General features: G+C 43.9%; 1 protein-coding gene and 1 long non-coding RNA gene across 2 annotated transcripts; both read right to left on the reverse strand.

The window, feature by feature from the left end:
* Positions 1-1,023: 1,023 nt before the first annotated feature.
* Positions 1,024-26,513, reverse strand: LOC105477680 (ER membrane protein complex subunit 3). Its single transcript, XM_011734314.2, has 8 exons — positions 26,159-26,513; positions 16,503-16,560; positions 16,059-16,152; positions 12,394-12,498; positions 11,638-11,719; positions 8,284-8,363; positions 7,421-7,503; positions 1,024-1,259 (listed from the first exon to the last, which is right to left on the reverse strand). The coding sequence occupies exons 1-8, from the start codon at positions 26,311-26,313 to the stop codon at positions 1,131-1,133; spliced, it is 786 nt and encodes a 261-aa protein (XP_011732616.2). The 5' UTR covers positions 26,314-26,513; the 3' UTR covers positions 1,024-1,130.
* LOC139362005 (uncharacterized) lies at positions 19,618-26,152 on the reverse strand. The gene is made up of 2 exons (XR_011620229.1): positions 25,648-26,152; positions 19,618-25,163 (listed from the first exon to the last, which is right to left on the reverse strand). It is a non-coding gene; the product is annotated as an uncharacterized lncRNA (long non-coding RNA).

The raw sequence follows: 26,513 nt of genomic DNA on the forward strand, positions 1-26,513 counted from the left end.
CGATTTGTCAATGGATTTGATAAGATTTCATATACTGACATCCAGATCAAGATTTTGCATTATTTATAGCCGGTCTCTGATGATCCCAAAGGCACTTTAGAATCTGGCAGTGCCTCAGGGTCACTGATTTTCGCTGGGCAGAATTAAGTGATATAGAAGGTTTGCCGAGTCTGTCCTGGCCCTGGGTATTCACTCTGAAGAGAGTTTATTTGAATAAGGTTTTGACATATTTGATCTGTTCTATGTAGGCTCAAAATGAACAATACAGGGAGATTCATTTTGTTCATCCATAGTTTCTAAACCTTTGGTAGTGGAAATTGTTTACTTGTGTAAAGAAAGTTAACAATACTAACAAAACTAATGGTAAAACACAGGGTGTTTGGATCCCAAGAAAACAGGAGTTTACTGTGGCCAGATGTCAGACTGACTGCACATAATCATTAGCTATAATTAACAATGCTTCCTCCGAAGACTGGGCTGCTGCTAAGATATATATACATACATACATATATATATATATATATATATATTTTTTTTTTTTTTTTTTTTTTTTTTGAGACGGAGTTTTGCTCTGTCTGCCAGGCTGGAGTGCAGTGGTGCGATGTCAGCTCACTGCATCCTCTGCCTCCTGGGTTTAAGCAATTCTCTGCCTCAACCTCCTGAGCAGCTGGGATTACAGGTGCCCACCACCATGCCCAGCTAATTTTTTTTGTATTTTTAGTAGAGACAGGGTTTCACCATCTTGGCCAGGCTGATCTTGAACTCCTGACCTCGTGATCCACCCGCCTCAGCCTCCCAAAGTACTGGGATTACAGGCGTGGGCCACTGTGCCCGGCCAAGATTTTATATATTATCAGTAGCTTGAGGTTTCCCCCTTTCTCTGACTTTCATTACTAGAGTCACCAAAAGGAACATTTACAACATTTTAAAAATAACAAGTTGCCCAGCATACTCCTATTTCCTCTAGTTTCAAACATAAAGGGGAACCCAGCCCAGACAAGAACAAGCCTTGCTGCATGCCTGCCAGCTCTTGCATCCTCCTTTTTATTCTGAGAGGTGCCAGCTCCAAACAAAGTTACAAGGTTAAGTGCAATGCCAAGTTCCTGACACAGCTAATCCCTGCTCAGTCTTCAAAAAATAGAGGTCTGTAGTTCCTTTTTGAACATGCCTTCAAAGTGGAGGTCTTTGGCCATGAGCTCTTCTTCGACATCATCTAGTGCCCACTGGTGATCCGTCAGCTCCAAAGCTTCCCACTCTGTCTGTAATGGAAGAGAACACCCAGCAGGAAGAGGGAATTGTTACTGACAGCTGTGACTAACCTTCAGTGACCACTTACTCCAGGCCAAAAGCTGGAGTGTGCTATCCACATGTATAAGCTCATTCAATCCTACAAGGGAAATGCTGCTACCCGCATCCTCTCCTCCCCCTCTTCGTGCCACCCCTCAATTTATAGATAAGGAGACTAAGGCTAAGAGGTCAAATAATTTGTTCAAGGCCACTGGCACTAGGAGCTAATGGAGCTGAGATTTAAATTTTGGTCTGACTGCAAAGTCCCCAGCGCTTAACCCGTCTATCAGCTCACGCTCACTAAGCACCTTTATGCCCCACAGTACTCTTGAGGGATGTACAACAGACAAATTAGTGCTGATTCTCAGCTCTTTCATCAAGGGACTTGTCATCTGGTTTAAATGGTGCATGGTCCACGATGCTTTGACATAAATGGCTGGGGTATTTTCAGTGGGCCTAAGAACACTTACTCCATCCTTATGTCCAGATACACAATGGCACTTCATTAGTTTGTCCAGTAATTTTTAACCACTGCAATAAAGACTTTGATGGTGTGAACTAAAAAATGGTTTTGGCATATAATCATTTAGATGTAAACTAGTAATAGGTTGAGCAGAAATAAATTTGCAGAATTTTCCAAGAAATTACATTTCTCAAATATTCTATTAATCTGACTACTTTGCCCTAAATTAGTGAGTGTCTAAAAAATGCTTTATGAGGTGGGTGCAGTGGCATACATCTATAGTCCCAGCTACTCTGGAGGCTGAGGCTAAGGATAGCTTGAGTCCAGGAGTTTGAGACTGCCCTGGACAACCTATCTTTAGATGAGCCTAGAGATAGTAAGACCTCGTCTTTAAAAATAAATTAAAAAAAAAAAAAAAAAAAAAGCTTGCAAGGTGTGGTAGCTCACGCTTGTAATCCCAGCAATTTGGGAGGCCAAGGCAGGAGGATCACTTGAGGATGGGAGTTCAAGACCATCCTGGGCAACATAGTGAGATCCCATCTCTATACAAAATTAGTTGGGTGTGGTGGTGTGTGCCTGTAGTACTGGCTCCTCATGTACCAGTACTGAGGCTGAGATGGGAGGAATGCTTAAGTCCAGGAACTCGAGGTTGCAGTGAGCTAGGATTGTACCACTGCACTCTAGCCTGGGTGACACAGTGAGACCCTAGATAGATAGATAGATAGATAGATAGATAGATAGATGGAGTAAGCTTATCTAATGTGAAATACAAATGTTAGTTCATGAGTGGGTTTTTGAGATATAATTTACATGTCATAAAATTTACCCCTTTAATGTGTACAATTTAGTGATTTTTAGTATATTCGTTGTGCAACCACCACCACTAATATCTACATAATATCTAATAATAATTTTGTTATTATCTAATAACAAAAAGAAACCACATACCAAACAATACACAGTTCCCATTATTCACCTCCCACAACCTCTGGCAACTACTCCTTTATCTTCCGTATCTTTTTTCACTTATTCTGGGCATATGTGGCCTTTTGTTATTTTCTTTCACTTAGCATGCTTTCAAGGTTCTTCCCTGTTTAACATGATTCAGTATTCCACTCTTATTTATAGCTGAATAACACTCCATTGTATATATCCTACTGTATATACAACATATATTATATTCAAAAATATTCCATTGTTTATCCTTTCATTAAATGATGGGTATTTGGGTTATGTCTACTTTTTGATTATTATGAATAATGCTCTGAACACATTCTCACATAAGTTTCTGTGTGGACATATGTTTTCAGTTCTCTTGAGTACTTACTTAGGAGTAAAACTGCTGGGTCATATAGTAATTATGTTTTAACTGTTTGAGGAATGGTGGAAAAACTGTTTTCCAAAGTGGCTGCACCATCATCAACAATAGGGTTCCAATTTCTCCACATCCTCACCAACACTTGTTATTGTTCATCTTTTTTTATTATAACCATCTGAGTGGGCACGAAGTGGTATCTCACTGGTTTTTTTTTGTTGTTTTGAGATGGAGTCTCGCTCTATCGCCCAGGCTGGAGTGCAGTGGCATGATCTCGGCTCACTGGAACCTCTGCCTCCTGGGTTTAAGTGATTCTCCTGCCTCAGCTTCCTGAGTAGCTGGGACTACAGGCACCTGCCACCACGCAGGGCTAATTTTTGTATTTTTAGTAGAGACGGGGTTTCACCATATTGACCAGGCTGATCTCAAACTCCTGACCTTGTGATCCGCCCACCTCGGCCTCCCAAAGTGCTGGGATTACAGGCGTGAGCCACCGTGCCTGGCCCTCTCACTGTTTTTTAGTTGTTTATTATTTTGAGACAGAGTGATCTCACTCTGTAGCCCAGGGTGGAGTGCAATGGCGCCATCTTGGCTCATTTCAACCTCTGCATCTGCAATGGTGCGATCTCCGCTCACCGCCATCTCTGCCTCCCCGGTTCAAGCGATTCTCATGTCTCAGCCTCCTGAGTGGCTGGGATTACAGAGGTGCGCCACCACACCCAGCTAATTTTTGTATTTTTAGTAGAGATGGCATTTCATCATGTTGGCCAGGCTGGTCTCAAGCTCCTGACCTCAAATGATCTGCCTGTCTCGGCCTCCCAAAGTGCTGGGATTACAGGTGTAAGCCACTGTGTCCAGCCAAATTTTTATTTTTTTATTGTGGTAAAATATATGTAACATAACATACACCATTTTAACCATTTTAGATATAAAATTCAGTGGCATTAATGACATTCACAATGTGTACCCATGTCTACTATCATTTCCAAAGTTTTATGTCCTCTTAAACAGAAAATGCGCACAGTAAGCAACTACTCCCCACTGCCCCCATCCCATCCTCAGTAACCTCTAACCTACTTCCTTGTCTCTGTGAATTTTCCTATTCCAAATATTTCATATAAGTAATATCATGCAATATTAAAGATTCGGGTCTTTGACCCATTTGATTTCTTTTTTCTTTTTGAGACAGGGTCTCACTGTCACCCAAGCTGGTGTGCAGTGGCACAATCATAGCTCATTGCAGCCTCAAACTCCTCAGCTCAAGTGGTGCCCCTATCTATAGGCATGCACCACATCTAAGCTAACTTGAACCTAATTTTTTTTTCTTCTGCACTACACATGCCTGTTGAACCATTTAGACTTAACTTTTGTACATGGTGTGAAATAGGTGCCCAGCTTCATTCTTTTGCATGTAGATATCCTTTTCCCAGCACCATTCATTGAATGGACACTATTCTTTCCCCACTGAATAGTCTCGGTACCCTCTTTGAAAGTCAAGTGATGATAAATAGATGTGTTTATTTCTGAACTCTCCATTTTATTCCATTGACCTATATCTCTCCTTATGCCAGTTTTTATTTCTGTGCAGTTTTGATTACTACAGCTTTGTAAAAGGCTTTAAAACCACAGCATGTAAGTTCTCCAATTTTGCCAACATTTTTGCCTATTTTGATTCCCTTGAATTTCCATGTGAACTTCAGGAGCAGCTTGTCAATTTCTGCAAGAAAGGCAGGTAAGATTTTGATAGGGATTGTGTTCAATCTGTGGATAAATTTGGAGAGTATTGCCATCTTAATAATATTAAGTCTTCCAATCTATGAACATGGGTGTCTTTCCATTTATTTAAGTCTTTAATTTCTTTCAGCAATGTTTTGTAATTTTTCAGCATATCAGTTTAAATCTAACAAAAGGCCATTTCTTTTTTTTTTTTTTTTGAGATGAAGTCTTGCTCTGTCACCAGGCTGGAGTCTAGTGGTGCGATCTTGGCTCACTGCAACCTCCACCTCCCGGGTTCCAGTGATTCTCTTGCCTCAGCCTCCCCAGTAGCTGGAACTATAGGCATGTGCCACCATGTCCAGCTAATTTTTATATTTTTAGTAGAGATGGAGTTTCACCATGTTGGCCAGGATGGTCTTGATCTCTCGACCTCGTGATCTGCCCGCCTCAGCCTCCCAAAGTGCTGGGATTACAGGTGTTAACCACCATGCCCGACCAAGGCCATTTCTTTTGTTAGATTTGTTTCTAAATATTTTATTCCTTTTGATACTATTATGAATAAAATTGTTTTACTTTCATTTCCAATCTTCATTACCAGTATATAGAAACACAATTGATTTTTGTATGTTGAACTTATTTATTAGCTCTGTTAGTTTTCTTGTGGATGGTTTAGGATGATCTACATACAACACCATGCCACTTGCAAACAGAGATAGTTTTACTTCCTTTCTAATCAGAATGACTTTTTATTTCTTTTTCTTGCCTAACTGCCCTGGCTAGTACATCCTGGACAATGCTGAATAGAAGTGGCAAGAACAGACATCCTTGTCTTGTTCTTGATCTTAAAGGGAAAGCTTTCAGTCTTTCACCATTGAGTATGATGTTAGCTGTGGGTCTGTCATAGATGCCCTTTATCAGGCTGAGAAACTTCTCTATTTTTTTTTGAGACAGAATCTTGGTCTGTCATCCAGGCTGGAGTGCAGTGGCATGATCTCAGCTCACTGTAGCCTCCGCATCCTGGGTTCCAGCGATTCTCCTGCCTCAGCCTTCTGGGTAGCTGGGATTATAGGCACATGCCACCATGCCCAGCTCATTTTTGTTTTGTTTTGTTTCTTTCTTTTTTTCTTTTTTTTTTTTTTTGTTTTTTTTTTTTTTGAGACGGAGTCTCACGTTGTTGCCCAGGCTGGAGTGCAGTGGCGCGATCTCGGCTCACTGCAAGCTCCGCCTCCCGGGTTCACGCCATTCTCCTGCCTCAGCCTCCTGAGTAGCTGGGACTACAGGCGCCCGCCACCGCGCCCGGCTAATTTTTTGTATTTTTAGTAGAGACGGGGTTTCACTGTGGTCTCGATCTCCTGACCTTGTGATCCGCCCGCCTCGGCCTCCCAAAGTGCTGGGATTACAGGCTTGAGCCACCGCGCCCGGCCCTTTTTTTCTTTTTGAGATGGAGTTTTGCTCTTGTTACCCAGGCTGGAGTGCAATGGTGCAATCTCAGCTCACTGCAAACTCCGCCTCCTGAGTTCAAGTAATTCTCCTGTCTCAGCCTCCCAAGTAACTGGGATTACAGGCGCCTGCCACCACGCCCAGCACATTTTCTTTTGTATCTTTAGTAGAAAAGGGGTTTTACCAGGTTGGCCAGGCTGGTCTTGAACTCCTGAACTCAGTTGATCTACCCGCCTTGGCCTACCAAAGTGCTGGGATTACAGGTGTGAGCCACCATACCTGGCCCATTTTTGTATTTTTAATAGAGACAGGGTTTCACCATTTTGTCCAGGCTGGTATCAAACTCCTGACTTCAGGTGACCCACCCACCTCGGCCTCCCAAAGTGCTGGGATTACAGGTGTGAGCCACTGTCCCGGGCTGGAACTTCCCTTCTCTTTCTAGTTTTTATCATGAAACACAGTGAGATTTTGTTCCACAAAAATCATGCCAAATTATGCAAATTCTAGAACCTTTTTGTGAAAAGGCTCTTAGTATTGATTTTTTTTTTTTTTTTTTTTTTTTGAGACGGAGTCTCACTCTGTTGCCCAGGCTGGAGTGTAGTGGTGCAATCCCAGCTCACTGCGACCTCCGCCTCCTGGGTTCAAGCAATTCTCCCACCTCAGCCTCCTGAGTAGCTGGGATTACAGGCGCCCGCCACCATGCCCAGCTAATTTTTTTTGTATTTTTAGTAGAGATGGGGTTTCACCATGTTGGTCAGGCTGGTTTTGAACCCCTGACCTTGTGATCCACCCGCCTCAGCCTCCCAAAGTGTTGGGATTACAGGTGTGAGCCACTGCGCCCGGCCAGTATTGATTTTTTTTAATGCAATTTATATCTGATATCTATGGGGTTCAAAAACGTTCAAATTATTCTAAATGTTTACCTCACACCTCTGATTGGATTATTTTATGGCATCATTGATAGTGTGGATTAAATTCTGGTGAGCATTTAAAAACCAGTAAAAGTACCAAGAATTTCCAATTTACTTAATAGATGATTCTGCCTCAGGAAAAAGAGATGTGTAAACTATGTTTTTGCTAAGTTTAAATTAAAACGATGGAACCACACAACACTCCCTGCAAGGAAGCTATTTTTAAAATAGCTCTAGATAACACCTTTCAGAGCATCGCTGCGGCTTTGAATGGTGAATAGAGTGTACCTTGAAAGCTTTGTTTGTGTCTGCGGGCATGGCCATGGCTGCTCCCGTCATCTGCTCCTGCATCATTCGTGATTGGTCAGCGGCTGTAGCATAAGACACACTTACATGAGTGCCAGGACTCAGCGAGCACCCCAGCACCCAAGGGGAAGAATGGGCTTCACACAGATTAGAGAACTGGACTACAGCCTCACGACTGGCCCTGTCACCCACTGGCTATGTGACTCTAGGAAAGTCACTTTGTGTCTCCTGAAAAATGGGGATAGTAACAGCAAAAAAGAGATCACTAAAGGAAGCTCTAAACTTCATTTCAAATTTCAACAATAACAGGCACCAGTTATTGAGCAACTACTGTATGCCAAGTACTTCACTAAGTGGTTCGCATATTCTACCTCATCTGTTCCTAATAACCCCGCAGGTTAACTAATAAAGTCCTTATTTACAGATAAGCAAATAGAGAATTTGAAGTTAAGTAACTTGTTAAGTAACTTTTCTGAGGTCCCAGCCAGTAAACAAGAGAGCAAGGATTAGTACTGGCCAGGGCTCTAGTCAGTGAAATGACTGACAAACCAGGCCTTCTTTAAGCTTTAGGTTCACAGGCTTATACTGCTGGTGCTGGATCCCTCACATGATGGTATCAGATTCTGGGGAATCAAATACTGTCCCAGTCATTGCCAGAGAGAATTGAGATCTTCAGTATGACCCCTGGAATTTTTAAGTCTTTCAGAATACCTCAGAAACTGAAGGAAGGAAACATTTTATTTGACTGTGGTAACAAACAGCATAACCTACAAGACTTTTCTGGCTCTAACATGGATGATTCATCTATGGAAGTATTTGCTTAGTAAACCTGACATGCTTCTTACCATTATCTTGGCCCAGAATCAGAGAGTAAATGCTCCGAAGCCCAAATACATTGAGGAAGTACCAGGATGCAGAACTCACCCTGGCAAAGGAAAATGGTGTGGTTAGTTAGTACATCAGAGAGTAATGCAGCTCCCACTTCCCTACCACCCAAAGTTGTTCAGTGTTTGTAAAGAAGTCACCTTGGATGGGCTGTATTCATCCAAAGCACAACCACAGAAGAAATACAAGTTGTTAAAGCAGTCTCAACAATACAGAACTATATTTAAAAAAATCCAAAGATGACTCCCATTCTGAATTCCATTCCCGAGAGGAAATCACAAGTGTTGGTGTGTTCCATAGTTTTTTTTTTTTTTTTGAGACGGAGTCTCGCTCTGTCACCCAGGCTGGAGTGCAGTGGCGCAATCTCGGCTCACTGCAACCTCTGCCACCGGGATTCAAGAGATTCTCCTGCCTCAACCTCCTGAGTAGCTTGGACTACAGGCACGCACCACCATGCCTGGCTAATTTTTGTATTTTTAGTAGAGACGGACGGGGTCTCACCATGTTGGCCAAGCTGATGTCGAACTCCTGACCTCAAGTGATCTGCCCACCTCAGCTTCCCAAAGTGCTAGGATTACAGGCGTGAGCCATTGGGTGTGTTCCGTACTTACAAGAAGGGATGAGAGGTGGATTTCAGGAAATATAGTACCGAGGACTATAGCTACTGGGAGAGTCATTCCAAGTTTTGAACTATATCACTGAGGCTTCCTTTAGCTTATGTTTCCTACTCAACCTCCATAAAATAAATAGGCTTGCATATAATAAAAGCTAAAACCAAAAATGAGTATGGAAAATGATAAATGGAAAGATCCATAGTCATTCCAACAAGTGGGTCACATAAAGGCAAAAGTCTACTCTGGTTACTCCATAGGCTGCAGGTAAGTAAATGGCCTGTCTGAATACAATGTTGCTGATCTCACCACAGTGGTAATTGTACACTGGGGTTCCAGTCTCCCTTCTGTCCATGATATCATTTTAGTCACATGCCTCTCTGGATGCTGAGAAAAGATAAATAAGCTTTTCTCCAACCCATGAAGTTTTTGTTTAGCCCAAGGAGACCGGAAGGTAAAAGTTGAATAGACTCATGGTACTCATATAATGTACAGCTTTTCTTCTCTAGCAGAATTGTGCATGGCCCAGACTTCCCAGCCTCTGGCCTGTCCTGCTCCTCCCACACATCCTAGAGGGCTCTGCTCAAACCAAGTAGTCAAGATTACCACTAGTAATCCCCATTTTGTCCATTATTCTTTTTCTCTGTTTTATGCCAGTCTTTGGGAAGCCACAGGCAAAAGAGTCTGGAGAGGCCACGTGAAGCAGCATTACTAGGTTCCAGATACTGTAGCAGTATTTTCTAAGAGCTTTTCAGATTTTAAGTTGTCTTATTCTGCCATTCAAAAACAAAAAAACAAAAAAAAAAACAGTGGTATTCAGAAGGAGAAATCTCTTTTTAAAAATTATAAAGAGTGGTAAATAACACATGGGTGCTGGATTTGGACAGACTGTTGTCAAATGTCAATTCCTACATAGGTTTCATAGGTTGCTATGAGGGTAAAATACAGAAAATGCTAAGCACAGTGACTAGAACTAATGAAAACTATTATCATTAATAGTAATGTACTTTGGAAAAAAAAATAATACAAACTTCCACTCTCATAAGCTCCAGGTATTACTAAAAATGAATTTTTTTTTTTTTTTTTTTGAGACGGAGTCTCACGCTGTTGCCCAGGCTGGAGTGCAGTGGCGCGATCTCGGCTCACTGCAAGCTCCGCCTCCTGGGTTCACGCCATTCTCCTGCCTCAGCCTCCTGAGTAGCTAGGACTACAGGCGCCCGCCACCGCGCCCGGCTAATTTTTTGTATTTTTAGTAGAGACGGGGTTTCACTGTGGTCTCGATCTCCTGACCTTGTGATCTGCCCGCCTCGGCCTCCCAAAGTGCTGGGATTACAGGCTTGAGCCACCGCGCCCAGCACTAAAAATGATTGCATGGCCAGAACTCCTGGCTTAAACTTTTAACTTTCTGGGGGTTGATACATCCACCCCTGAGTTTTAAGCCCCCAATTGTGACAGAAAAGAGGTGACACATTCTTTCCTTTTGCTAGACTCATGTAAAAGTTGCCATAAACCACCCATGGCATTTTTAGTGGAGTTTCAATGAAAAAAAAAAACAAAAAAACTTTTGGCCAGGCGTGGTGGCTCATGCCTGTAATCCCAGCACTATGGGAGGCCGAGGCAGATGGATCACTTGAGGTCAGTAGTTTGAGACCAACCTGGCCAACATGGTGAAACCCCGTCCCCACGAAAAATACAAAAATTACCCAGATGTGGTGGTGCACGCCTATAATCCCAGGTACTTGGGAGGCTGAGGCAGGAGAATCACTAGAACCCAGGAGGTGGAGATTGCAGTGATATAGAACCACTGCACTCCAGGCTGGGTGACAGAGTGAGACACAGTCTTGGGAAAAAAAAAAACTTTAAAAAACCGATTCCAATGAAGTATGCAAATTAGAACTCATCTTTTTTTTTTGGTTTGAGACACAGTCTCATTCTGTCGAACAGGCTGGAGTGCAGTGACGTGATCTCAGCTCACTGCAAGCTCCACCTCCTGGGTTCATGCCATTCTCCTGCCTCAGCCTCCTGAGTAGCTGGGACTACAGGCACCAGTCACCACACCCAGCTAACTTTTTGTATTTTTCATAGAGACGGGGTTTCACCCTGTTAGCCAGGATGGTCTCGATCTGACCTTGTGATCCGCCCACCTCAGACTCCCAGACTGCTGGGATTACAGGTGTGAGCCACTACACCCAGCCAGAAATCCTCATCTTTAAGGGGCACTGGTTTTAGATTTTGGTTTGTGTGATTTTTGTTTACGGTTTTTTTTTTTTTTTTTCAGATGGAGTCTCACTCTGTTGCCCAGGCTTGGAGTGCAGTGGCGCGATCTCCCCTCACTGCAAGCTCCTCCCACTGCAAGCTCCGCCTCCCGGATTCACGCCATTCTCCTGCCTCAGCCTCCCGAGTAGCTGGGACTACAGGCGCCCACCACCACGCCTGGCTAATTTTTTGTATTTTTAGTAGAGATGGGGTTTCACCGTGTTAGCCAGGATGGTCTCGATTTGACCTGTGATCTGCCCGCCTCAGCCTCCCAAAGTGCTGAGATTACAGGTGTGAGCTACTGCACCCCGCCTGTTTTTGTTTTTTTGAGACAGGGTCTTAGTCTGTTGCCCAGGCTGGTCTCAAACTCCTGGGCTCAAGTGATCCTCCCACCCTGGCCTCCCAAAGTGTGGTTTGTATTTTTATTAAACAGAAGAAAGTTCTTACCAGGATGCATCTAATGTGAGTAGCTCGATTCCTTGCTGTAACATAGGCTTAAAACGGAGGGTCAGTGGAAATGGGACCTTGGCTGCAGAGAAGAAAAAGTTCACAATCACTCTGAGCTGTTTTATTTTTAGAATAAGTGTGAATCTTTCCCAGAGGAGGTGGGAACTCTGTGCCACATAGCTTTTGGAAAACGACTTCCACAAGAAAATCTGTGGCAATTTCTGAAGAAAAGACAGTCAAAATGCCACTCTGCTCTAGTTTCCCTCAATAATACTTGCTTCTAGCTTACCGAGGAAGAAGGGACTCAAACTGAGCTGTGACCTGAAATTTGGAAAAAATTTGCACCAATCTGTTAAACTCTAAGTGGAATATATAAGCATAGAACTATGTTACTAAGAAACCAAATTGATTAAAATCAAATCAACTTATAAACAAATAGAAAACTCACCCTAACACCTAGCAAACGAAGTCAAAATAGAAATATGCTTCCCTTTATCCTGCTCAACTAGAATACCATATTAGTTTTGGAAGCAAGCTAGCAAGTCACTTGCTTGAATCTAATCTGGCTAAAAAGCATCCACATCATGAACTTAGGATCACTTTCGGGCAAAAGTCATAAAAGTCATCACATAGTAAATTTTTTGTTCAAAGACTATTATCAGTTTACACAAGAAAACATACGACCTATGATATTAGTGACTCAGTAGCACTTGAATCTCTCTGGGTAACATGAAGTCGGCTGGGTCTGTAACTTACTTGTGACAAAGCCTGAGAATGTCATGTTGATCCATCCACCAATAAGAATCATAGGGAGGACATTTGTTACATTCCCTTTCATCATGTCTGTCAGCATAGTAGGATCTAAGACAAAAGCACAAACAAGAAACCCACTAAGTTTTACCTCTGTTGCCAGGGACTTCCTCCTGGTTTTCTGTAAATTTTATTTTATTTTTTTTGAGACAGAGTCTCGCTCTGGGGCCCAGGTTGGAGTGCAGTGGCGCAATCTCCTGACCTCGTGATCCACCCACCTCAGCCTCCCAAAAGTGCTGGGATTACAGGCGTGAGCCACTGTGCCTGGCTCCAATTTTCTGTAAATTTTTAACATACTTGATAATTAAAATAAGTTTATTGTAAAAAAAAAATCAAATGACATAAAAATGTATGATGTAGACAGTTCTTTTAAGCCCATTCTCTAAACACTTATTTGTTGTATATCCTTCCATCTTTCTCTCTACATACACACATTACAAATTTTACGTATGTGTGTGTGTGTGTATATATATATGTATATATATATATACACACACACACACATATATATACACACACACACACACACACAAAACGGAGATACTATGCTACTATGCTTATTATTAGTAATATATTGTGGATGACATTTCCACACTGAATAGCTCCCTCTCAATATTTCCCTTTTTTTTTTTTTTTTTTTTTGAGACAGAGTCTCGCTTAGTCGCCCAGGCTGGAGTGCAATGGCGCGATCTCAGCTCACTGCAAGCTCCGCCTCCCGGGTTCACGCCATTCTCCTGCCTCAGCCTCCCGAGTAGCTGGGACTACAGGTGCCCGCCGCCTCGCCCGGCTAATTTTTTGCATTTTTAGTAGAGACGGGGTTTCACCGTGTTAGCCAGGATGGTCTCGATCTCCTGACCTCGTGATCCGCCCGCCTCGGCCTCCCAAAGTGCTGGGATTACAGGCGTGAGCCACCGCACCCGGCTTCCTTTTTTTTTTTTTTTTTTTTGAGATGGAGTCTTGCTCTCTTGCCCAGGCTGGAGTGCAGTGGCACGATCTTAGCTCACTGCAAACTCCGCCTCGTGGTTTTATGCCATTCTCCTGCCTCAGCCTCCCAAGTAGCTGGGACTACAGGCGCCCACCACCATGCCCAGCTAATTTTTCGTATTTTTAGTAGAGATAGGGCTTCACCATGTTAGCCAGGATGGTGTCGATCTCCTGACCTCGTGATCTGCCCGCTTTGGCCTCCCAAAGTGCTGGGATTACAGGTGTGAGCCATTGTGCTGGGCATTTTTGTTTGTTTTGTTTTGTTTTTTGAGACATAGTCTCACTCTGTCGCCCAGGCTGCAGTGCAGTGGCATGATCTCAGCTCACTGCAACCTCTGCCTCCCAGGTTCAAGTGATTCTCTTGCCTCAGTCTCCTAACTAGCTGGGATTACAGGCACACACCACCATGCCCAGTTAATTCTGTATTTTTAGTAGAGACGGGGTTTCACCAGACCAGGCTGGTCTTGAATTCCTGACTGACCTCAAGTGATCTGCCTGCCTCGGCCTCCCAAAGTGCTGGGATTACAGGTGTCAGTCACCGTACCCAGTCTCAATATTTTTAATGTCTGCATAGGATTCCATGGTGTGGTCACACCAATCACTTTTGAGTAGACCTATGGATTGTTTCCACTGTTTTTGACAATAAATGATAAATGATGCTGCCGACAGTTATCTTGCACATACATCTACATGTTTATGTGTTTCTGTAAGAGAACTTCTTAGAATTTCTAGGTCCAAGGATTTGTACATTTAAAATTGATAGATATTGTCAGACTGTCAGCAAAGCCCCACCTCTCGCCACTCCCGCCAATGGTGAGGGGGCCTAACTTCCTCGACATTGACAATAGTGGATCCTGCCAATCTTTTCAATCTTTTTTTTTTGAGACGGAGTCTCGCTCTGTCCCCCAGGCTGGAGTGCAGTGGCGCGATCTCGGCTCACTGCAAGCTCCGCCTCCCGGGTTCACGCCATTCTCCTGCCTCAGCCTCCTGAGTAGCTGGGACTACAGGTGCCCGCCGCCACGCCCGGCTAATTTTTTGCATTTTTAGTAGAGACGGGGTTTCACCGTGGTCTCGATCTCCTGACCTTGTGATCCGCCCGTCTCGGCCTCCCAAAGTGCTGGGATTACAGGCGTGAGCCACCGCGCCCGGTTCAATCTTTTCAATCTTTTGACAGCTTACGGGGCTAAAAAAAATGGATATCTTGGCCGGGCACGGTGACTCACATCTGTAATCCCAGCACTTTGGGAGGCCAAGGCGGGCGGATCACGAGGTCAGGAGATCAAGACCATCCTGGCTAACATGGTGAAACCCCAACTCTATTAAAAATACAAAAAATTAGCCGGGTGTGGTGGCGGGCGCCTGTAATCTCAGCTACTCAACAGGCTGAGGTAGGAGAATGGTGTGAACCCAGGAGGCAGAGCCTGCATTGAGCTGAGATCGCCACCACTGCACTCCAGCCTGGGTGAGAGAGTGAGACTCCCATCTCAAAAAAAAAAAAAAAAAAAAAGATACCTTGTTTTAATTGGTATTCCATGGATTATTAGTGACGTCAAGTAACTTCTCATATATTTAATGGTCTTTTGTTTCTTGTAAATTTTCTTAAAAACTTGTTAAAAAATGAACTCCATACAACGTTAGTCACTCTTAAAAAAAAACTAATTATAATACCTTCCCTATGGGTTTAAAATAGCTGGCTGTCTCACCTAAAGAAGTGAATAGTACTAAAATGAGAGGAGAGTCAACACAAAACAACAAATTACTTTGTTTTCCTTTTTTTTTTATTTTTATTTTTTGGAGACAGAGTCTTGCTCTGTCGCCTAGGCTGGAGTGCAGTGATGGGACTTCAGCTCAATGCAACCTCCATCTCCGGGGTTCAAGCAATTCTCCTGACTCAGCCTGCGAAGTAGCTGGGACTACAGTCACCTGTCACCATGCCAGGCTAACTTTTGTATTTTCAGTAGAGACGGCATTTCACCATGTAAACCAGGCTGGTCTCGAACTCCTGACCTCAGGCAATCCGCCTGCCTCGGCCTCCCAAAATGCAAGGATTACAGGCATGAGCCACCATACTTGGCCTGTTTTACTTTTAGCATGCTGTATTTTTCACATGACTGGGATCAGTGGAAGTAGAAAATGTTAGAGCCAAAACTGTAGGATAGACCAAACAATCACATCTAACAACAAAATGGCATGTCTCGGAAGTAGTGCACTCTTCCTCATTTAGGCAGAAGCTGGGCAGCCATCTGTCGGAAGGGGGATCAGGCACTGGGTGAGAGCCAGGCTGGAATGCTTTTCCAACTGTGCTCCCTAGAACCCTGGGTCCTGAGAACAGCAATAAGGAGAGACCCAGGGACAACAGCTCTGGTCTCCCCACTCCATCAGCTGAGAACTATTTTTTTTAATCCACTTTATACATTAGGGTTCTCAGAAAATCTAACTGAAAAAGAGAATTCCACTTCCATAGATCCCTGTACTAGATGATTTCCAAGGTCTAAGATTACTATCTTCTGCAATTTAACATTTAAACAAAATGACACCCTCCCTGCCCTCTCCCACACCCACCTCACCCCACTCAATGACCTATGTTAAAAATCTTCCTTAAAGATGAGTGAAAGGAATAAACATACCAGTCATAGGAGAAGGTGGCACTACCTTCCGTTTAGTTTTTTTGAAAAATCCATCCTCTGGGTTGTTGAAGTAATATTTTCGTGTCAAGAAAGACTAGTTAAAAAAAAAAAAAAAAGCATTTTAGGTCTCAGAACTATGACACAGCAGATTGTCAAATTACTCCCCAGGGACTTAGTCAGAAGACCTTTAGGATATGCTGTTCTGCTTAGAGCTGTCAGCCTACTTGGCAGGCGACCTGACACTTTAGACACTTTAGCTGAGTCACATTTAAAAACAACTTCCTAAGAAAGGTGAGGTCACCATGACAGCAAACACCATCAGGCCACAGCTTAATTACTAAATTGCCAACCTTCAGCTTTCCCCAAAGTCCCCTTATAAAACATTCAGATATCTACTGCCCAACAGTGAATCGTGGAGCTTTTTAATAAAAGATAAATGAGTACCTGTTTGGGAATGTATTTTCCATTTTCCCTGAGGACTCTGCTTCGAATTAGGACTTGACTGAAAAATACAACCAACACAATGAGATTTTTAAAAGTGAAACACTAGAAGAAAATCGGAGAGTCAAGTAGAAGAACTATTTAAACACAAGAGAGGGCCTATTTGGTAACAGCTCTGTGTGGAAACTTTCCAAAATACAAGTATCTTTGAAACCACCGTAAACATATTTAACCTAACAGTTAGGTTTTCAGAAAAGTATTTTTCAGAAGTGACTATGTTTCTGAACAAATAAATATTTCAGAGGAAGGTACATTTGGGACATTACATCCAGCTTTTGCTTATTTGATAATGAGCTAGGAAGACACCTTCTCTGAGTGAAAAGAATAGTTGGACACTGCTCAGGAGATCTGGGGTCAGGAAAAAGGGAGAAGAGTGAGGATAAAAGAAGGAATTTCTTATTACCTACAGGGAAATGAGAACAGGCCTTGAGAGGGTTGCTATCTGATGGAGAAACAGAAATCCTACCCAGGAGTCAGACTGTTAGAAAGCTCTCAACAAACAGTTATTGAATAAATAAATGAAATTACTAGGGGAACTTAAATTAACTATTAGAGCCGTAGTTCATCATCAAATATTGTGCTAGGCCGGGTGTGGTGGCTCACACCTCTAATCCCAGCAGTTTGGAAGGCAAAGGCAGGTGGATCACTTAAGCCCAGGAGTGTGAGACCAGCCTGGGCAACACAGCAAGACCCTGTCTCTAAAAAAAAAAAAAAAGAAATACAAAAATTAGCCAGGCTGGTGGCACGTGCCTGTAGTCCCAGCTACTCAGGTGGCTGAGGTAGAAGGCTCACCTGAGCCCGAAAGGCAGAGGTTGCAATGAGCTGAGACGGTGCCACTGCTCTCCCGCCTGGGCAACAGTTAAGACCCTGCCTCCAAAAAAAAAAGAATACCGTGTTACGCAACAAATGGGTGTTGCTAAGACGCAAATGACAAATAAAACAGAGATCAAAATATTAATTTTTTCTAGGTACTCAAAAGTTCATTAAAGGAGGAAAAGAGGAAAAGGCCCTTAAAGTAATGGAAATCTTCTTGAAACATGAAAAAAAATTATGGACAGAAATGAACATAATAAAACCTGTGCTTGGTAGGGGCTGGGCACAGTGGCTCTCATCTATAATCCCAGCACTTTGGGAGGACGAGACAGGAGGATCACGAGGTCAGGAGTTTGAGAGCAGCCTTGCCAACATGGTGAAACCCTGTCTCTACTAAAAATACAAAAATTAGCCAAGTGTGCTGGTCTGTGCCTGTAATCCCAGCTACTCGGGAGGCTGAGGCAGGAGAATCACTTGAACCTGGAAGATAGGGGGTTGCAGTGAGCGTAGTTGACGCCATTGTACTCCAGCCTGGGGCGGGACTCCATCTCAACAAACAAACAAACAAACAAACAAACTGTGTTTGGCTTTCTCTATCTACTCAATACAAACCACTTGTTCTAAGCAGTCAGTACCGCTGAGGTCTCCCTTGTCACAATACACATATTCTAGCTTCTCCACATGCTGGGAATGTTCCAGTGCCCTTTCCTTTCCAAGTTCTACTCCATCATGCCTTAACACCTTCTTCAAACCTCAGCACCTCCACGAAGCTTTTCCCAATGCCTGGAACCCTCATGGAATTCTCTCCACTTTCCTCCTGAGCTCATTATGCTGTACAGTTCTCTACTTCATCTACAGGGCTACGGAGGCAACATGTAACACATTCTGCTCCCTGGCTGCTAAAGATACTCAAAGTGTGGTCAGTGTTCCAATGCTGGTCTGTGATAAGCACAGACATTGAGAGTAAGGATTTAGAGACTTTTATAATAATTTGACATTGTCACAACATCCAAATACATGATCAAAATATTTTACAAAAGTATTAGCCTACAAGAGATTAGAAATTTAGAAAACAAAAAACCCCAAAACCGGCCCTTCACCATTGACAGTCTAAGAAGCACTGGGTCTAGAGTAATGGGTAAAAACTTAAGCTCTGGAGTTGAACACATGGGTTCAATCCCATCTCTGCCACTTATTAGCCATGTGATCTTGGGCAAGTCACTTAAATTCCCTAAGTCTCTATTCATATTCTGTACAAGGGTAGATTTATTCTTTCATTGAACAAATATTTCTTGAACTTCTAAGTGCCAGGTGACCTGAAGAACAGTGATCGAAATACACATATCTTATGACGGTCAAACTCTAGTGAGGGAGAAAGACATTAACCAAATAACCAGAAGAATAAATGTGAAATTCAATTATCATGTCCTAGGAAGAGAGATGGATGGTATTGGAGAAGTGCATAAGCGGGAGGTGATGGAGTCTGGGAAGTCAAGGTCTGAGAGATGGGTTTGCTGAGGATGTAGGATTAAGCTGCACTCTTCAGGATGAGTGAGGATTACCTTGGCAAAGTGCTGGTGTAAACAAAATGGGCAAAAGCCTCATAGAGGTAAACACTCTTCCTCTGAGGACCTGAGCAAAGGCCATATGGCTGGAAGAAGGAGAACTACAAAAAATGTGGTGAAAACAAGACTTCAGAGGTGTGCAAGAGCCAGACTGGTCCCACTGTATTTTTTTTTTTTTTTGAGATGGAATCTCACTCTGTCTCCCAGGCTGAACTGCAATGGCGCAATCCCAGCTCAGTGCAACCTCTGCCTCCCGAGTTCAAGTGATTCTCCTGCCTCGTCCTCCCAAGTAGCTGGGGTTACAGGCATGCACCACCACACCCAGCTAATTCACGTATTTTTAGTAGAGATGGGGTTCCACCATGTTGGCCAGGCTGGTCTCGAATTCCTGACATCAGATGATCTGCCTGCCTCGGCCTCTCAAAGTGCTAGGATTACAGGCATGAAAAACCGTGCCCAGCCAGGTCCCACTGTATTTTGATCATTGTCTTAAGAGCAAAAGGAAACTAATGAAGGATTTTTTGTTTTTTGAGACAGGGTCTTACTTTGTTGTCCAGGCTGGAGTGCAATGGTACAATCTTGGCTCATGACAACCTTGACCTCCGAAGCTCAAGTGATCCTCCCATCTTAGCTTCCTGGGTAGCTAGGGCTACAAGCACACACCATGACACCTGGCAAACTTTTGTGTTTGTTTTTTTTTTTGTAGAGACGGGGTCTCACTATGTTGCCCAGGCTGGTCTCTAACTCTTGGACTCCAGTGATCCATCTGCCTCAGCCTCCCAAAGTGCTGGGATTACAGGTGTGAGCCACCACACCCAGCCAAGTGGAGAATTTTAGGCTGAGTTCTTCATATATATGATCTTATATGACTCTACCTGGCACATCCTAAGCACTAGATTAACAATGTCTATTATTTTTCCCTTTGCATATTTTATCACTTGAACAGAAACTCTGAGAGCAGGGTTGTGACCTTGTCTTATACTGTACCCCATAGCATGCGGCAGAGTACAAGGCACATGGTAGGCCATCAAAAAACCTTGTTCACAGCCAGGTGTGGTGGCTCTCGCCTGTAATCTCAATACTTCGGGAGGCTGAGGCGGGAGGATCGCTTGAGCCCTGGAGTTCGAGACCAGCCTAGGCAGCATAATGAGACCACTGTCTCTACAAAAAATTTAAACATTAGCCAGGTGCAGTGGCATGTGCCTGTAGTCTCAGCTACTCGGGAGGCTGAGGTGGGAGGATCACTTGAGCCCGGGAGATCGAGGCTGAAGTGAGCCATGATCGCACCACTGTGATTGCAGCCTCAATCACTGCAGCCTCGACCTCTTTGGTCCAGCCTGGGTGACAAAGCAAGACCCTGTCTCCAGAAAAACAAATGGAAAACACTTGTTCAGTCTACGATAACTCAAGACTTTCCCAGGCAGTGTAATCAAGAGGAATTCATCTAGATCTCCTATATTTACATCGCTGAACAATTATGTAGAAATGAAGTTGAGTATGGTGACCCTGATGTATTTCAAGACCTAAATAAGCAATCGTAAATTATCCTGTATTTTCTAAACACTTGCTTTCTTAAGCTGAGATAAATAGCTATGTTCTCTGAAGTTAGAAAATTCTACAAGAAATTTTTAATTTTGTATTTTTATTTTCATAAATATCTAAAAATAAGTCTCTGTACTGTTATGAAGATAAAACTTTGTAATTTGCAACTGAATAACATCTTCTATTTATTTTGTTTTTTGCAGAAACAGGGTCTAACTATGTTGCCAGGTTGGTCTCAAATTCCTGGGCTCAAGGGATCCTCCCATCTCAGCCTCCCAAAGTGCTGGGATTATAGATATGAGCCATTGCACCAGGCCTGAAAGATATTTTCTTAGAATAAAACTTTAAAATCAGTACTTCTCAAACCAGAGTTCCACATTCTGAAGAATCAATGTTTCTTCCTTTCCAAAAAGTCAGTAGAATATTTGTCAAGTCTGAGAACCATTTTTTACACATACTCTATCCCCAAACCTAGTCTAATATATTTTATTCATGTATTTTACAGCTTTCGCTTAAAACCTGTTGAAAAAAAATTTTTTTTTTTTTGAGACATTGTCTCGTCTCGCTCTGCCACCCAGGCTGGAGTACAGTGGCGTGATCTTGGCTCACTGAAACCTCTGCCTTCTGGGTTCAAGCGATTCTCCTGCCTCAGCCTGCAGAGAGCTGAGACTACAGGTGTGCATCACCACGCCCAGCTAATTTTTGTATTTTTAGTAGAGATGGGGTTTTGCCGTGCTGGCCAGCCTTATCTCCAACTCCTGACCTCATGTGATCCACCTGTCTCGGTCTCCCAAAGTGCTGAGATTACAGGCTTGAGCCACCATGCCTGGTGCGAATGGAAATGTTCTTTTTTTGAGACATAGTCTTGCTATGTCGCCTATGCTGGAGTGCAGTGGCACAATCTCGGCTCACTGCAACATCTGCCTCCCAGTTCAAGCGATTCTCCTGCCTCAGCCTCCCGAGTAACTGGGATTACAGGCGCATCCCACCATGCCCAGGTAATTTTTTGTATTTCTAGTAGAGACGGGTTTCACCGTATTAGCCAGGATGGTCTCAATCTCTTGACCTCGTGATCTGCCTTCCTCTGCCTCCCAAAGTGCTGGAATTACAGGCGTGAGCCACCACGCCAGGCTGCTAATGGACATTTACAGCATATTTAGAAAAATGTTTTATACCACTGGGCACAGTGGCGCATGCCTATAATTCCAGCATTTTGGAAGGCCGAGATGGAAGGATCACTTGAGACCAGGAGTTTGAGACCAGCTTGGGCAACAGAGGAGACCCCATCTTTGCAAAAAATCTAAAGATTAGCTGAGCATGGTGGTACACGTTTATAGTCCCAGCTACTCGAGAGGCTGAGGCGGGAGGATCACTTGAGCCTGAGATGTTGAGGTTGCAGTAAGCCTTGACTGTGCCAGTGCTCTCCAGCCTGGGGGACACAGCAAGACTTGTCTCTTTAAAAAAAAAAAGTTTTACAACTAAAAGACACCTTTTTCTTGGACTTAGGCTGTTTCAGAGTGTACAGCATTTTACCCAAGTCAAATAATGACTTGATGAGGCTGAGTCACTCCATGTAAGAGCTGGTATAATCCAGCTACCTCACTTAAGGGATGCAGCAATTATGAGCAGAGACATTGAGTTTTCTCTAGAGCGGTGGTTGGTTCCTCATGGGGGTGGTACTGCCCTCTAGGGGTACGTGTGGAAATCTGTGGGATTTTTTTTTTTTTTTTTTTTTTTTTTTTTGAGACGGAGCCTTCCTGTCGCCCAGGCTGGAGTTCAGTGCCAAGATCTCGGCTCTCTGTAATCTCCAGTCCTTAGGTTCATGTGATTCTCCTGCCTCAGCCTCCCGAGTAGTTGGGATTACAGGCACATGCCACCACACCCGGCTAATTTTTGTATTTTTAGTAGAGATGGGGTTTCACCATGTTGGCCAGGCTGGTCTCAAACCCCTGACCTTAAAAGATCTGCCCGCCTCAGCCTCCCAAAGTGCTGGGATTACAAGCATGTGCCACTGTGCCCAGCTGTTACATTCCTTCTTAAGGAAATGTTCTTGGCTGAGTGTGATGGCTCACACCTCGTCTCTATTAAAATACAAAAATTAGCCGGGCGTGGTGGCGCATGCCTGTAATCGCAGACACTCGAAAGGCTGAGGCAGGAGAATCACTTCAGCTGGGGAGGCAGAGGTTTCAGTGAGCTGAGATTGCACCACTGCATTCCAGCCTAGGCAACAGAGTGAGACTGGTCTCCAAAAAAAAAAAAAGTTATTGTAAACAGACTACACTAACTGTGAATTTCATTTTGGGGTTACAAAAGAGAGCTTTGGATCAGATATAATTCAGAACCATTGCTCTAATAGTGAACTATGGGCAGAAAATCGTGGTAGAGAATCTACGACAGCAGGAATCATGGTTCAAGAGGGTTTAAACTGGGAGTGAGACTGATCTGAGTTCAAGTACAGGCACAATATTTCCCTACTTTGGTTACTTTGGGAAGACTACTTAACTTTTCCAGGATCCCTTTTCTTCAACTGTAAAAATGTACTTAGGAGTATCTGCCTTAGCGCTAATGTAAGGCTAAAATAAGAAAAATTTATGTGCCAAAAAATGCTAAATGTCTGAGCTTTCTCCACTTTGCATTTTTTTTTTTTTTTTTTTGAGACGGAGTCTTGCTCTGTCGCCCAGTGGCGCGATCTCGGCTCACTGCAAGGGCCGCCTCCCGGGTTCATGCTATTCTCCTGCCTCAGCTTCCCCAGTAGCTGGGACTACAAGTGCCCGCCACCATGCCCGGCTAATTTTTTTGTATTTTTAGTAGAGTCCGGGTTTCACCGTGTTAGCCAGGATGGTCTCAATCTCCTGACCTCGTGATCCACCCGCCTTGGCCTCCCAAAGTGCTGGGATTACAGATGTGAGCCACTGCACCCGGCCCACTTTGCATTTTTCTACAGCCTTTCTTTCTGTGATAAATAGACTTTTTTTTTTTTTTTTTTTTTTTTTTTTTGAGATGGAGTCTTCCTCTGTCGCCAGGCTGCCAGTGGTGTGATCTCGGCTCACTGCAACCTCCGCCTCCTGGGTTCAAGTGATTCTCCTCCCTCAGCCTCCCGAGTAGCTGGGACTACAGGCATGTGCCAGCACGCCCAGCTAATTTTTGTATTTTTAGTTAAGACAGGGTTTCACCATGTTGGCCAGGATGGTCTTGATCTCTTGACCTGTGATCTGCCTGCCTCGGCCTCTCAAAGTGTTGGGATTACAGGCGTGAGCCACCACACTCAAGCAGTAAGTTGACTTTTTTTTTTTTTGAGACAGAGTCTTACTCTGTCATCCAGGCTGGAGTGCAGTGGCATGATCTCAGTTCACTGCAAGCTCTTGCCTCCTGGGTTCACAAGGAATTCTACTGCCTCAGTCTCCTGAGTAGCTGGGACGACAGGCGCCCAGCATACCATGCCCAGCTAATTTTTTGTATTTTCAGTAGAAACATCCTAGCCAGGATGTTCTCAATCTCCTGAACTTGTGATCCACCCACCTCGGCCTCCCAAAGTGCTGGGATTACAGGGGTGAGCCACCACCACACCCAGCCAGTAAGTTGACTTCTTAAGGTTCACTCCAGGGTGGGGTGCTGGCTCTGGTCAGTTCTAAAACTAATGCTACAGAAAGACAGTGATCGCTGTGGTATAGTGGAAAAAGCCCAAGACCAGAAGGCTTGGTGTGAAGTCCTGAATGTCACCATGTGTGACCATGGAACTTGTTAAAGCTTCAGTTTCTATAAAATGAGACAACAATATGTACCTCATAGAGTTGTTTTGAGTTTTAAATAAGTTAATGAATACAAGTGCTTCGCATAGTGCCTGACAGAGTAAATGGTTACTATTCTTCTTGGCATAATTGGGAAATGTTACAGCAGTGCTTCCTAAATAAACTTCAGTCATTCTCATGCCATGGGTCAGAATTTTTGTCTAGCACTTGTATCATTACATATTTAATACTTTTTAATACTTTTTTTTTTTTTTTTTTTGAGACGGAGTCTTGCTGTGTCGCCCAGGCTGGAGTGCAGTGGCCGGATCTCAGCTCACTGCAAGCTCTGCCTCCCGGGTTTTTACGCCATTCTCCTGCCTCAGCCTCCCGAGTAGCCGGGACTACAGGCGCCCGCCAGCTCGCCCGGCTAGTTTTTTGTATTTTTTAGTAGAGACGGGGTTTCACCGTGTTAGCCAGGATGGTCTCGAACTCCTGACCTCGTGATCCGCCCGTCTCGGCCTCCCAAAGTGCTGGGATTACAGGCTTGAGCCACCGCGCCCGGCCCTTTAATACTTTTTAATACTTTTTATATATCAACTTTTTTCCCAATCTATATGATTTTAAAGGAATCTTTAAATTACCAGCAAATGGAAATACAGTATTGTCACAAAAAAGAAAGTAACTTAAAATAAGTACAGTAGAATCAAAACAACATTATTAAATTTTAACTAGATACTATTACCTGTGGAAAGTTCTTAGCCTGAGGCTTACTCTCTTTATTAAAACGAGAAATTAATGTGAGAGGGAGGTGCTAAAGATATAGTAGCACTTACCTGAGATGGTTTCTGAACGTAATCAGAACTGACTGATAATTGCTTGTTTTTCTAAGAAACAATGTCTCCTTACGTTGCCCAGGCTGGTCTCCAACAATCCTCCTGCCTCAGCATCCCAAGTAGCTGGGAGAAAACTATTACTTTAATATGAAGGGGTACATGTCTAGATAACCATCTAAAATCATCTCAAATTCCTGTCTCTGTATATAAATATTGCAATGAGGGGCTGGGCGTGGTGGCTCACAACTGTAATCCCAGCACTTTGGGAGGCCAAGGCAGGTGGATCACCTGATGTCAAGAGTTTGAGAACAGCCTGGCCAAGATGGTGAAACCCTGTCTCTACAAAAAATACAAAAATTAGTCAGGTGTAGTGGTGTGGGCCTGTAATCCCAGCTACTTGGGAGGCTGAGGCAGGAGAATCGCTTGAACCTGGGAGGCGGAGGTTGCAGCAAGCTGAGATAACGCCACTGCACTCCAGCCCGGGCCACGAGAGCGAAACTCTGTCTCAAAAATAAGTAATACGTAGATAAATAAATAAATACTGCAATGAAATATGTGAGGAAGTTGCCTCCACTCTAGGGGGGAAATGATAACTACAATTCCTTACATCTCTAACAGCAGTTTTACAGACTGCAAAGAGCTTTGGTACTTAGCATCTCAGCTGACAGTCCCGCCAGGTCCGACTCCTGGTACACTAATTTGGTAGAATGCAGATTATGACACTCACCTGACTGGATATTACAAAGACTAAAAGCAGTAACGCACCTGGCACTCTTCTAACGAAAGGGTAGGATGGGATAGTTCATAGGTAAACCCACCGAAGGTTGGCGACTAACGTAAAGGATTAACAGCACCGTTTTTTTCAAAACTCAATACGTCCTAGATCCTGTGCTAAGGGCTTTACAGACATCATCTAATTTGATTCCTACCTGTCTATGAAGCAGGTACTGTTATCATCCCCATTTCACAGGGGACAAAAGTGAAACACAGAGATAACGGGTAAGGTCACCCTGCCAGTGGGGACGCGACGTGAACCTAGGCAAATTGACACAACTCCTGCACTTTCTTGCCCAAGGTCACGGCGGTGTGAGGTAGGCAGGAGAAGGAAGGGGGCTGACCTGTCAGATACTTGTTCCTGGGTGAGCTTCTTGTCGCTCTGCAGCAGGATGGACACGTAGTGGCGGATCATGCCTACGAAGAAAGTGATGATAACGATGGGTAGAACCACCCAGAGGCGGATGTTAGAGTCGAGCAACAGTTCTGGCCCTGCCATCTTCACTGAAAGCTGGCTCCCAGTCGGGAATGGGCGAGCTTCTCTTCTCCAGGGCGCAGTTGCTTCTCTTCGGCTTCTCTTCGACTTCGCCTCCAGGCCTTCTCACGCCCCTTTGCCCCGATATCCCAGAACTACCCTGCAACGGAGAGGCCAGCTTACTGCCTTCAGCTGGGCTGCCCGGCCTTACACTTCCGGCGCGA

Source organism: Macaca nemestrina, chromosome 2 (genome assembly GCF_043159975.1).
Source record: "Macaca nemestrina isolate mMacNem1 chromosome 2, mMacNem.hap1, whole genome shotgun sequence".
Taxonomy (NCBI): domain Eukaryota; kingdom Metazoa; phylum Chordata; class Mammalia; order Primates; family Cercopithecidae; genus Macaca; species Macaca nemestrina.

Bases quoted from the DNA above. Each gene is read 5' to 3' on its own strand.
- LOC105477680 (XM_011734314.2), bottom strand. From the start codon at position 26,313: ATGGCAGGGCCAGAACTGTTGCTCGACTCTAACATCCGCCTCTGGGTG. The intron at 16,561-26,158 runs GTCAGCCCCCTT...TGTATTTTTCAG, and splicing joins CAGGAACAAGTATCTGACAG to TCAAGTCCTAATTCGAAGCA. The intron at 16,153-16,502 runs GTACTCATTTAT...TTTTTTAACTAG, and splicing joins GAAAATACATTCCCAAACAG to TCTTTCTTGACACGAAAATA.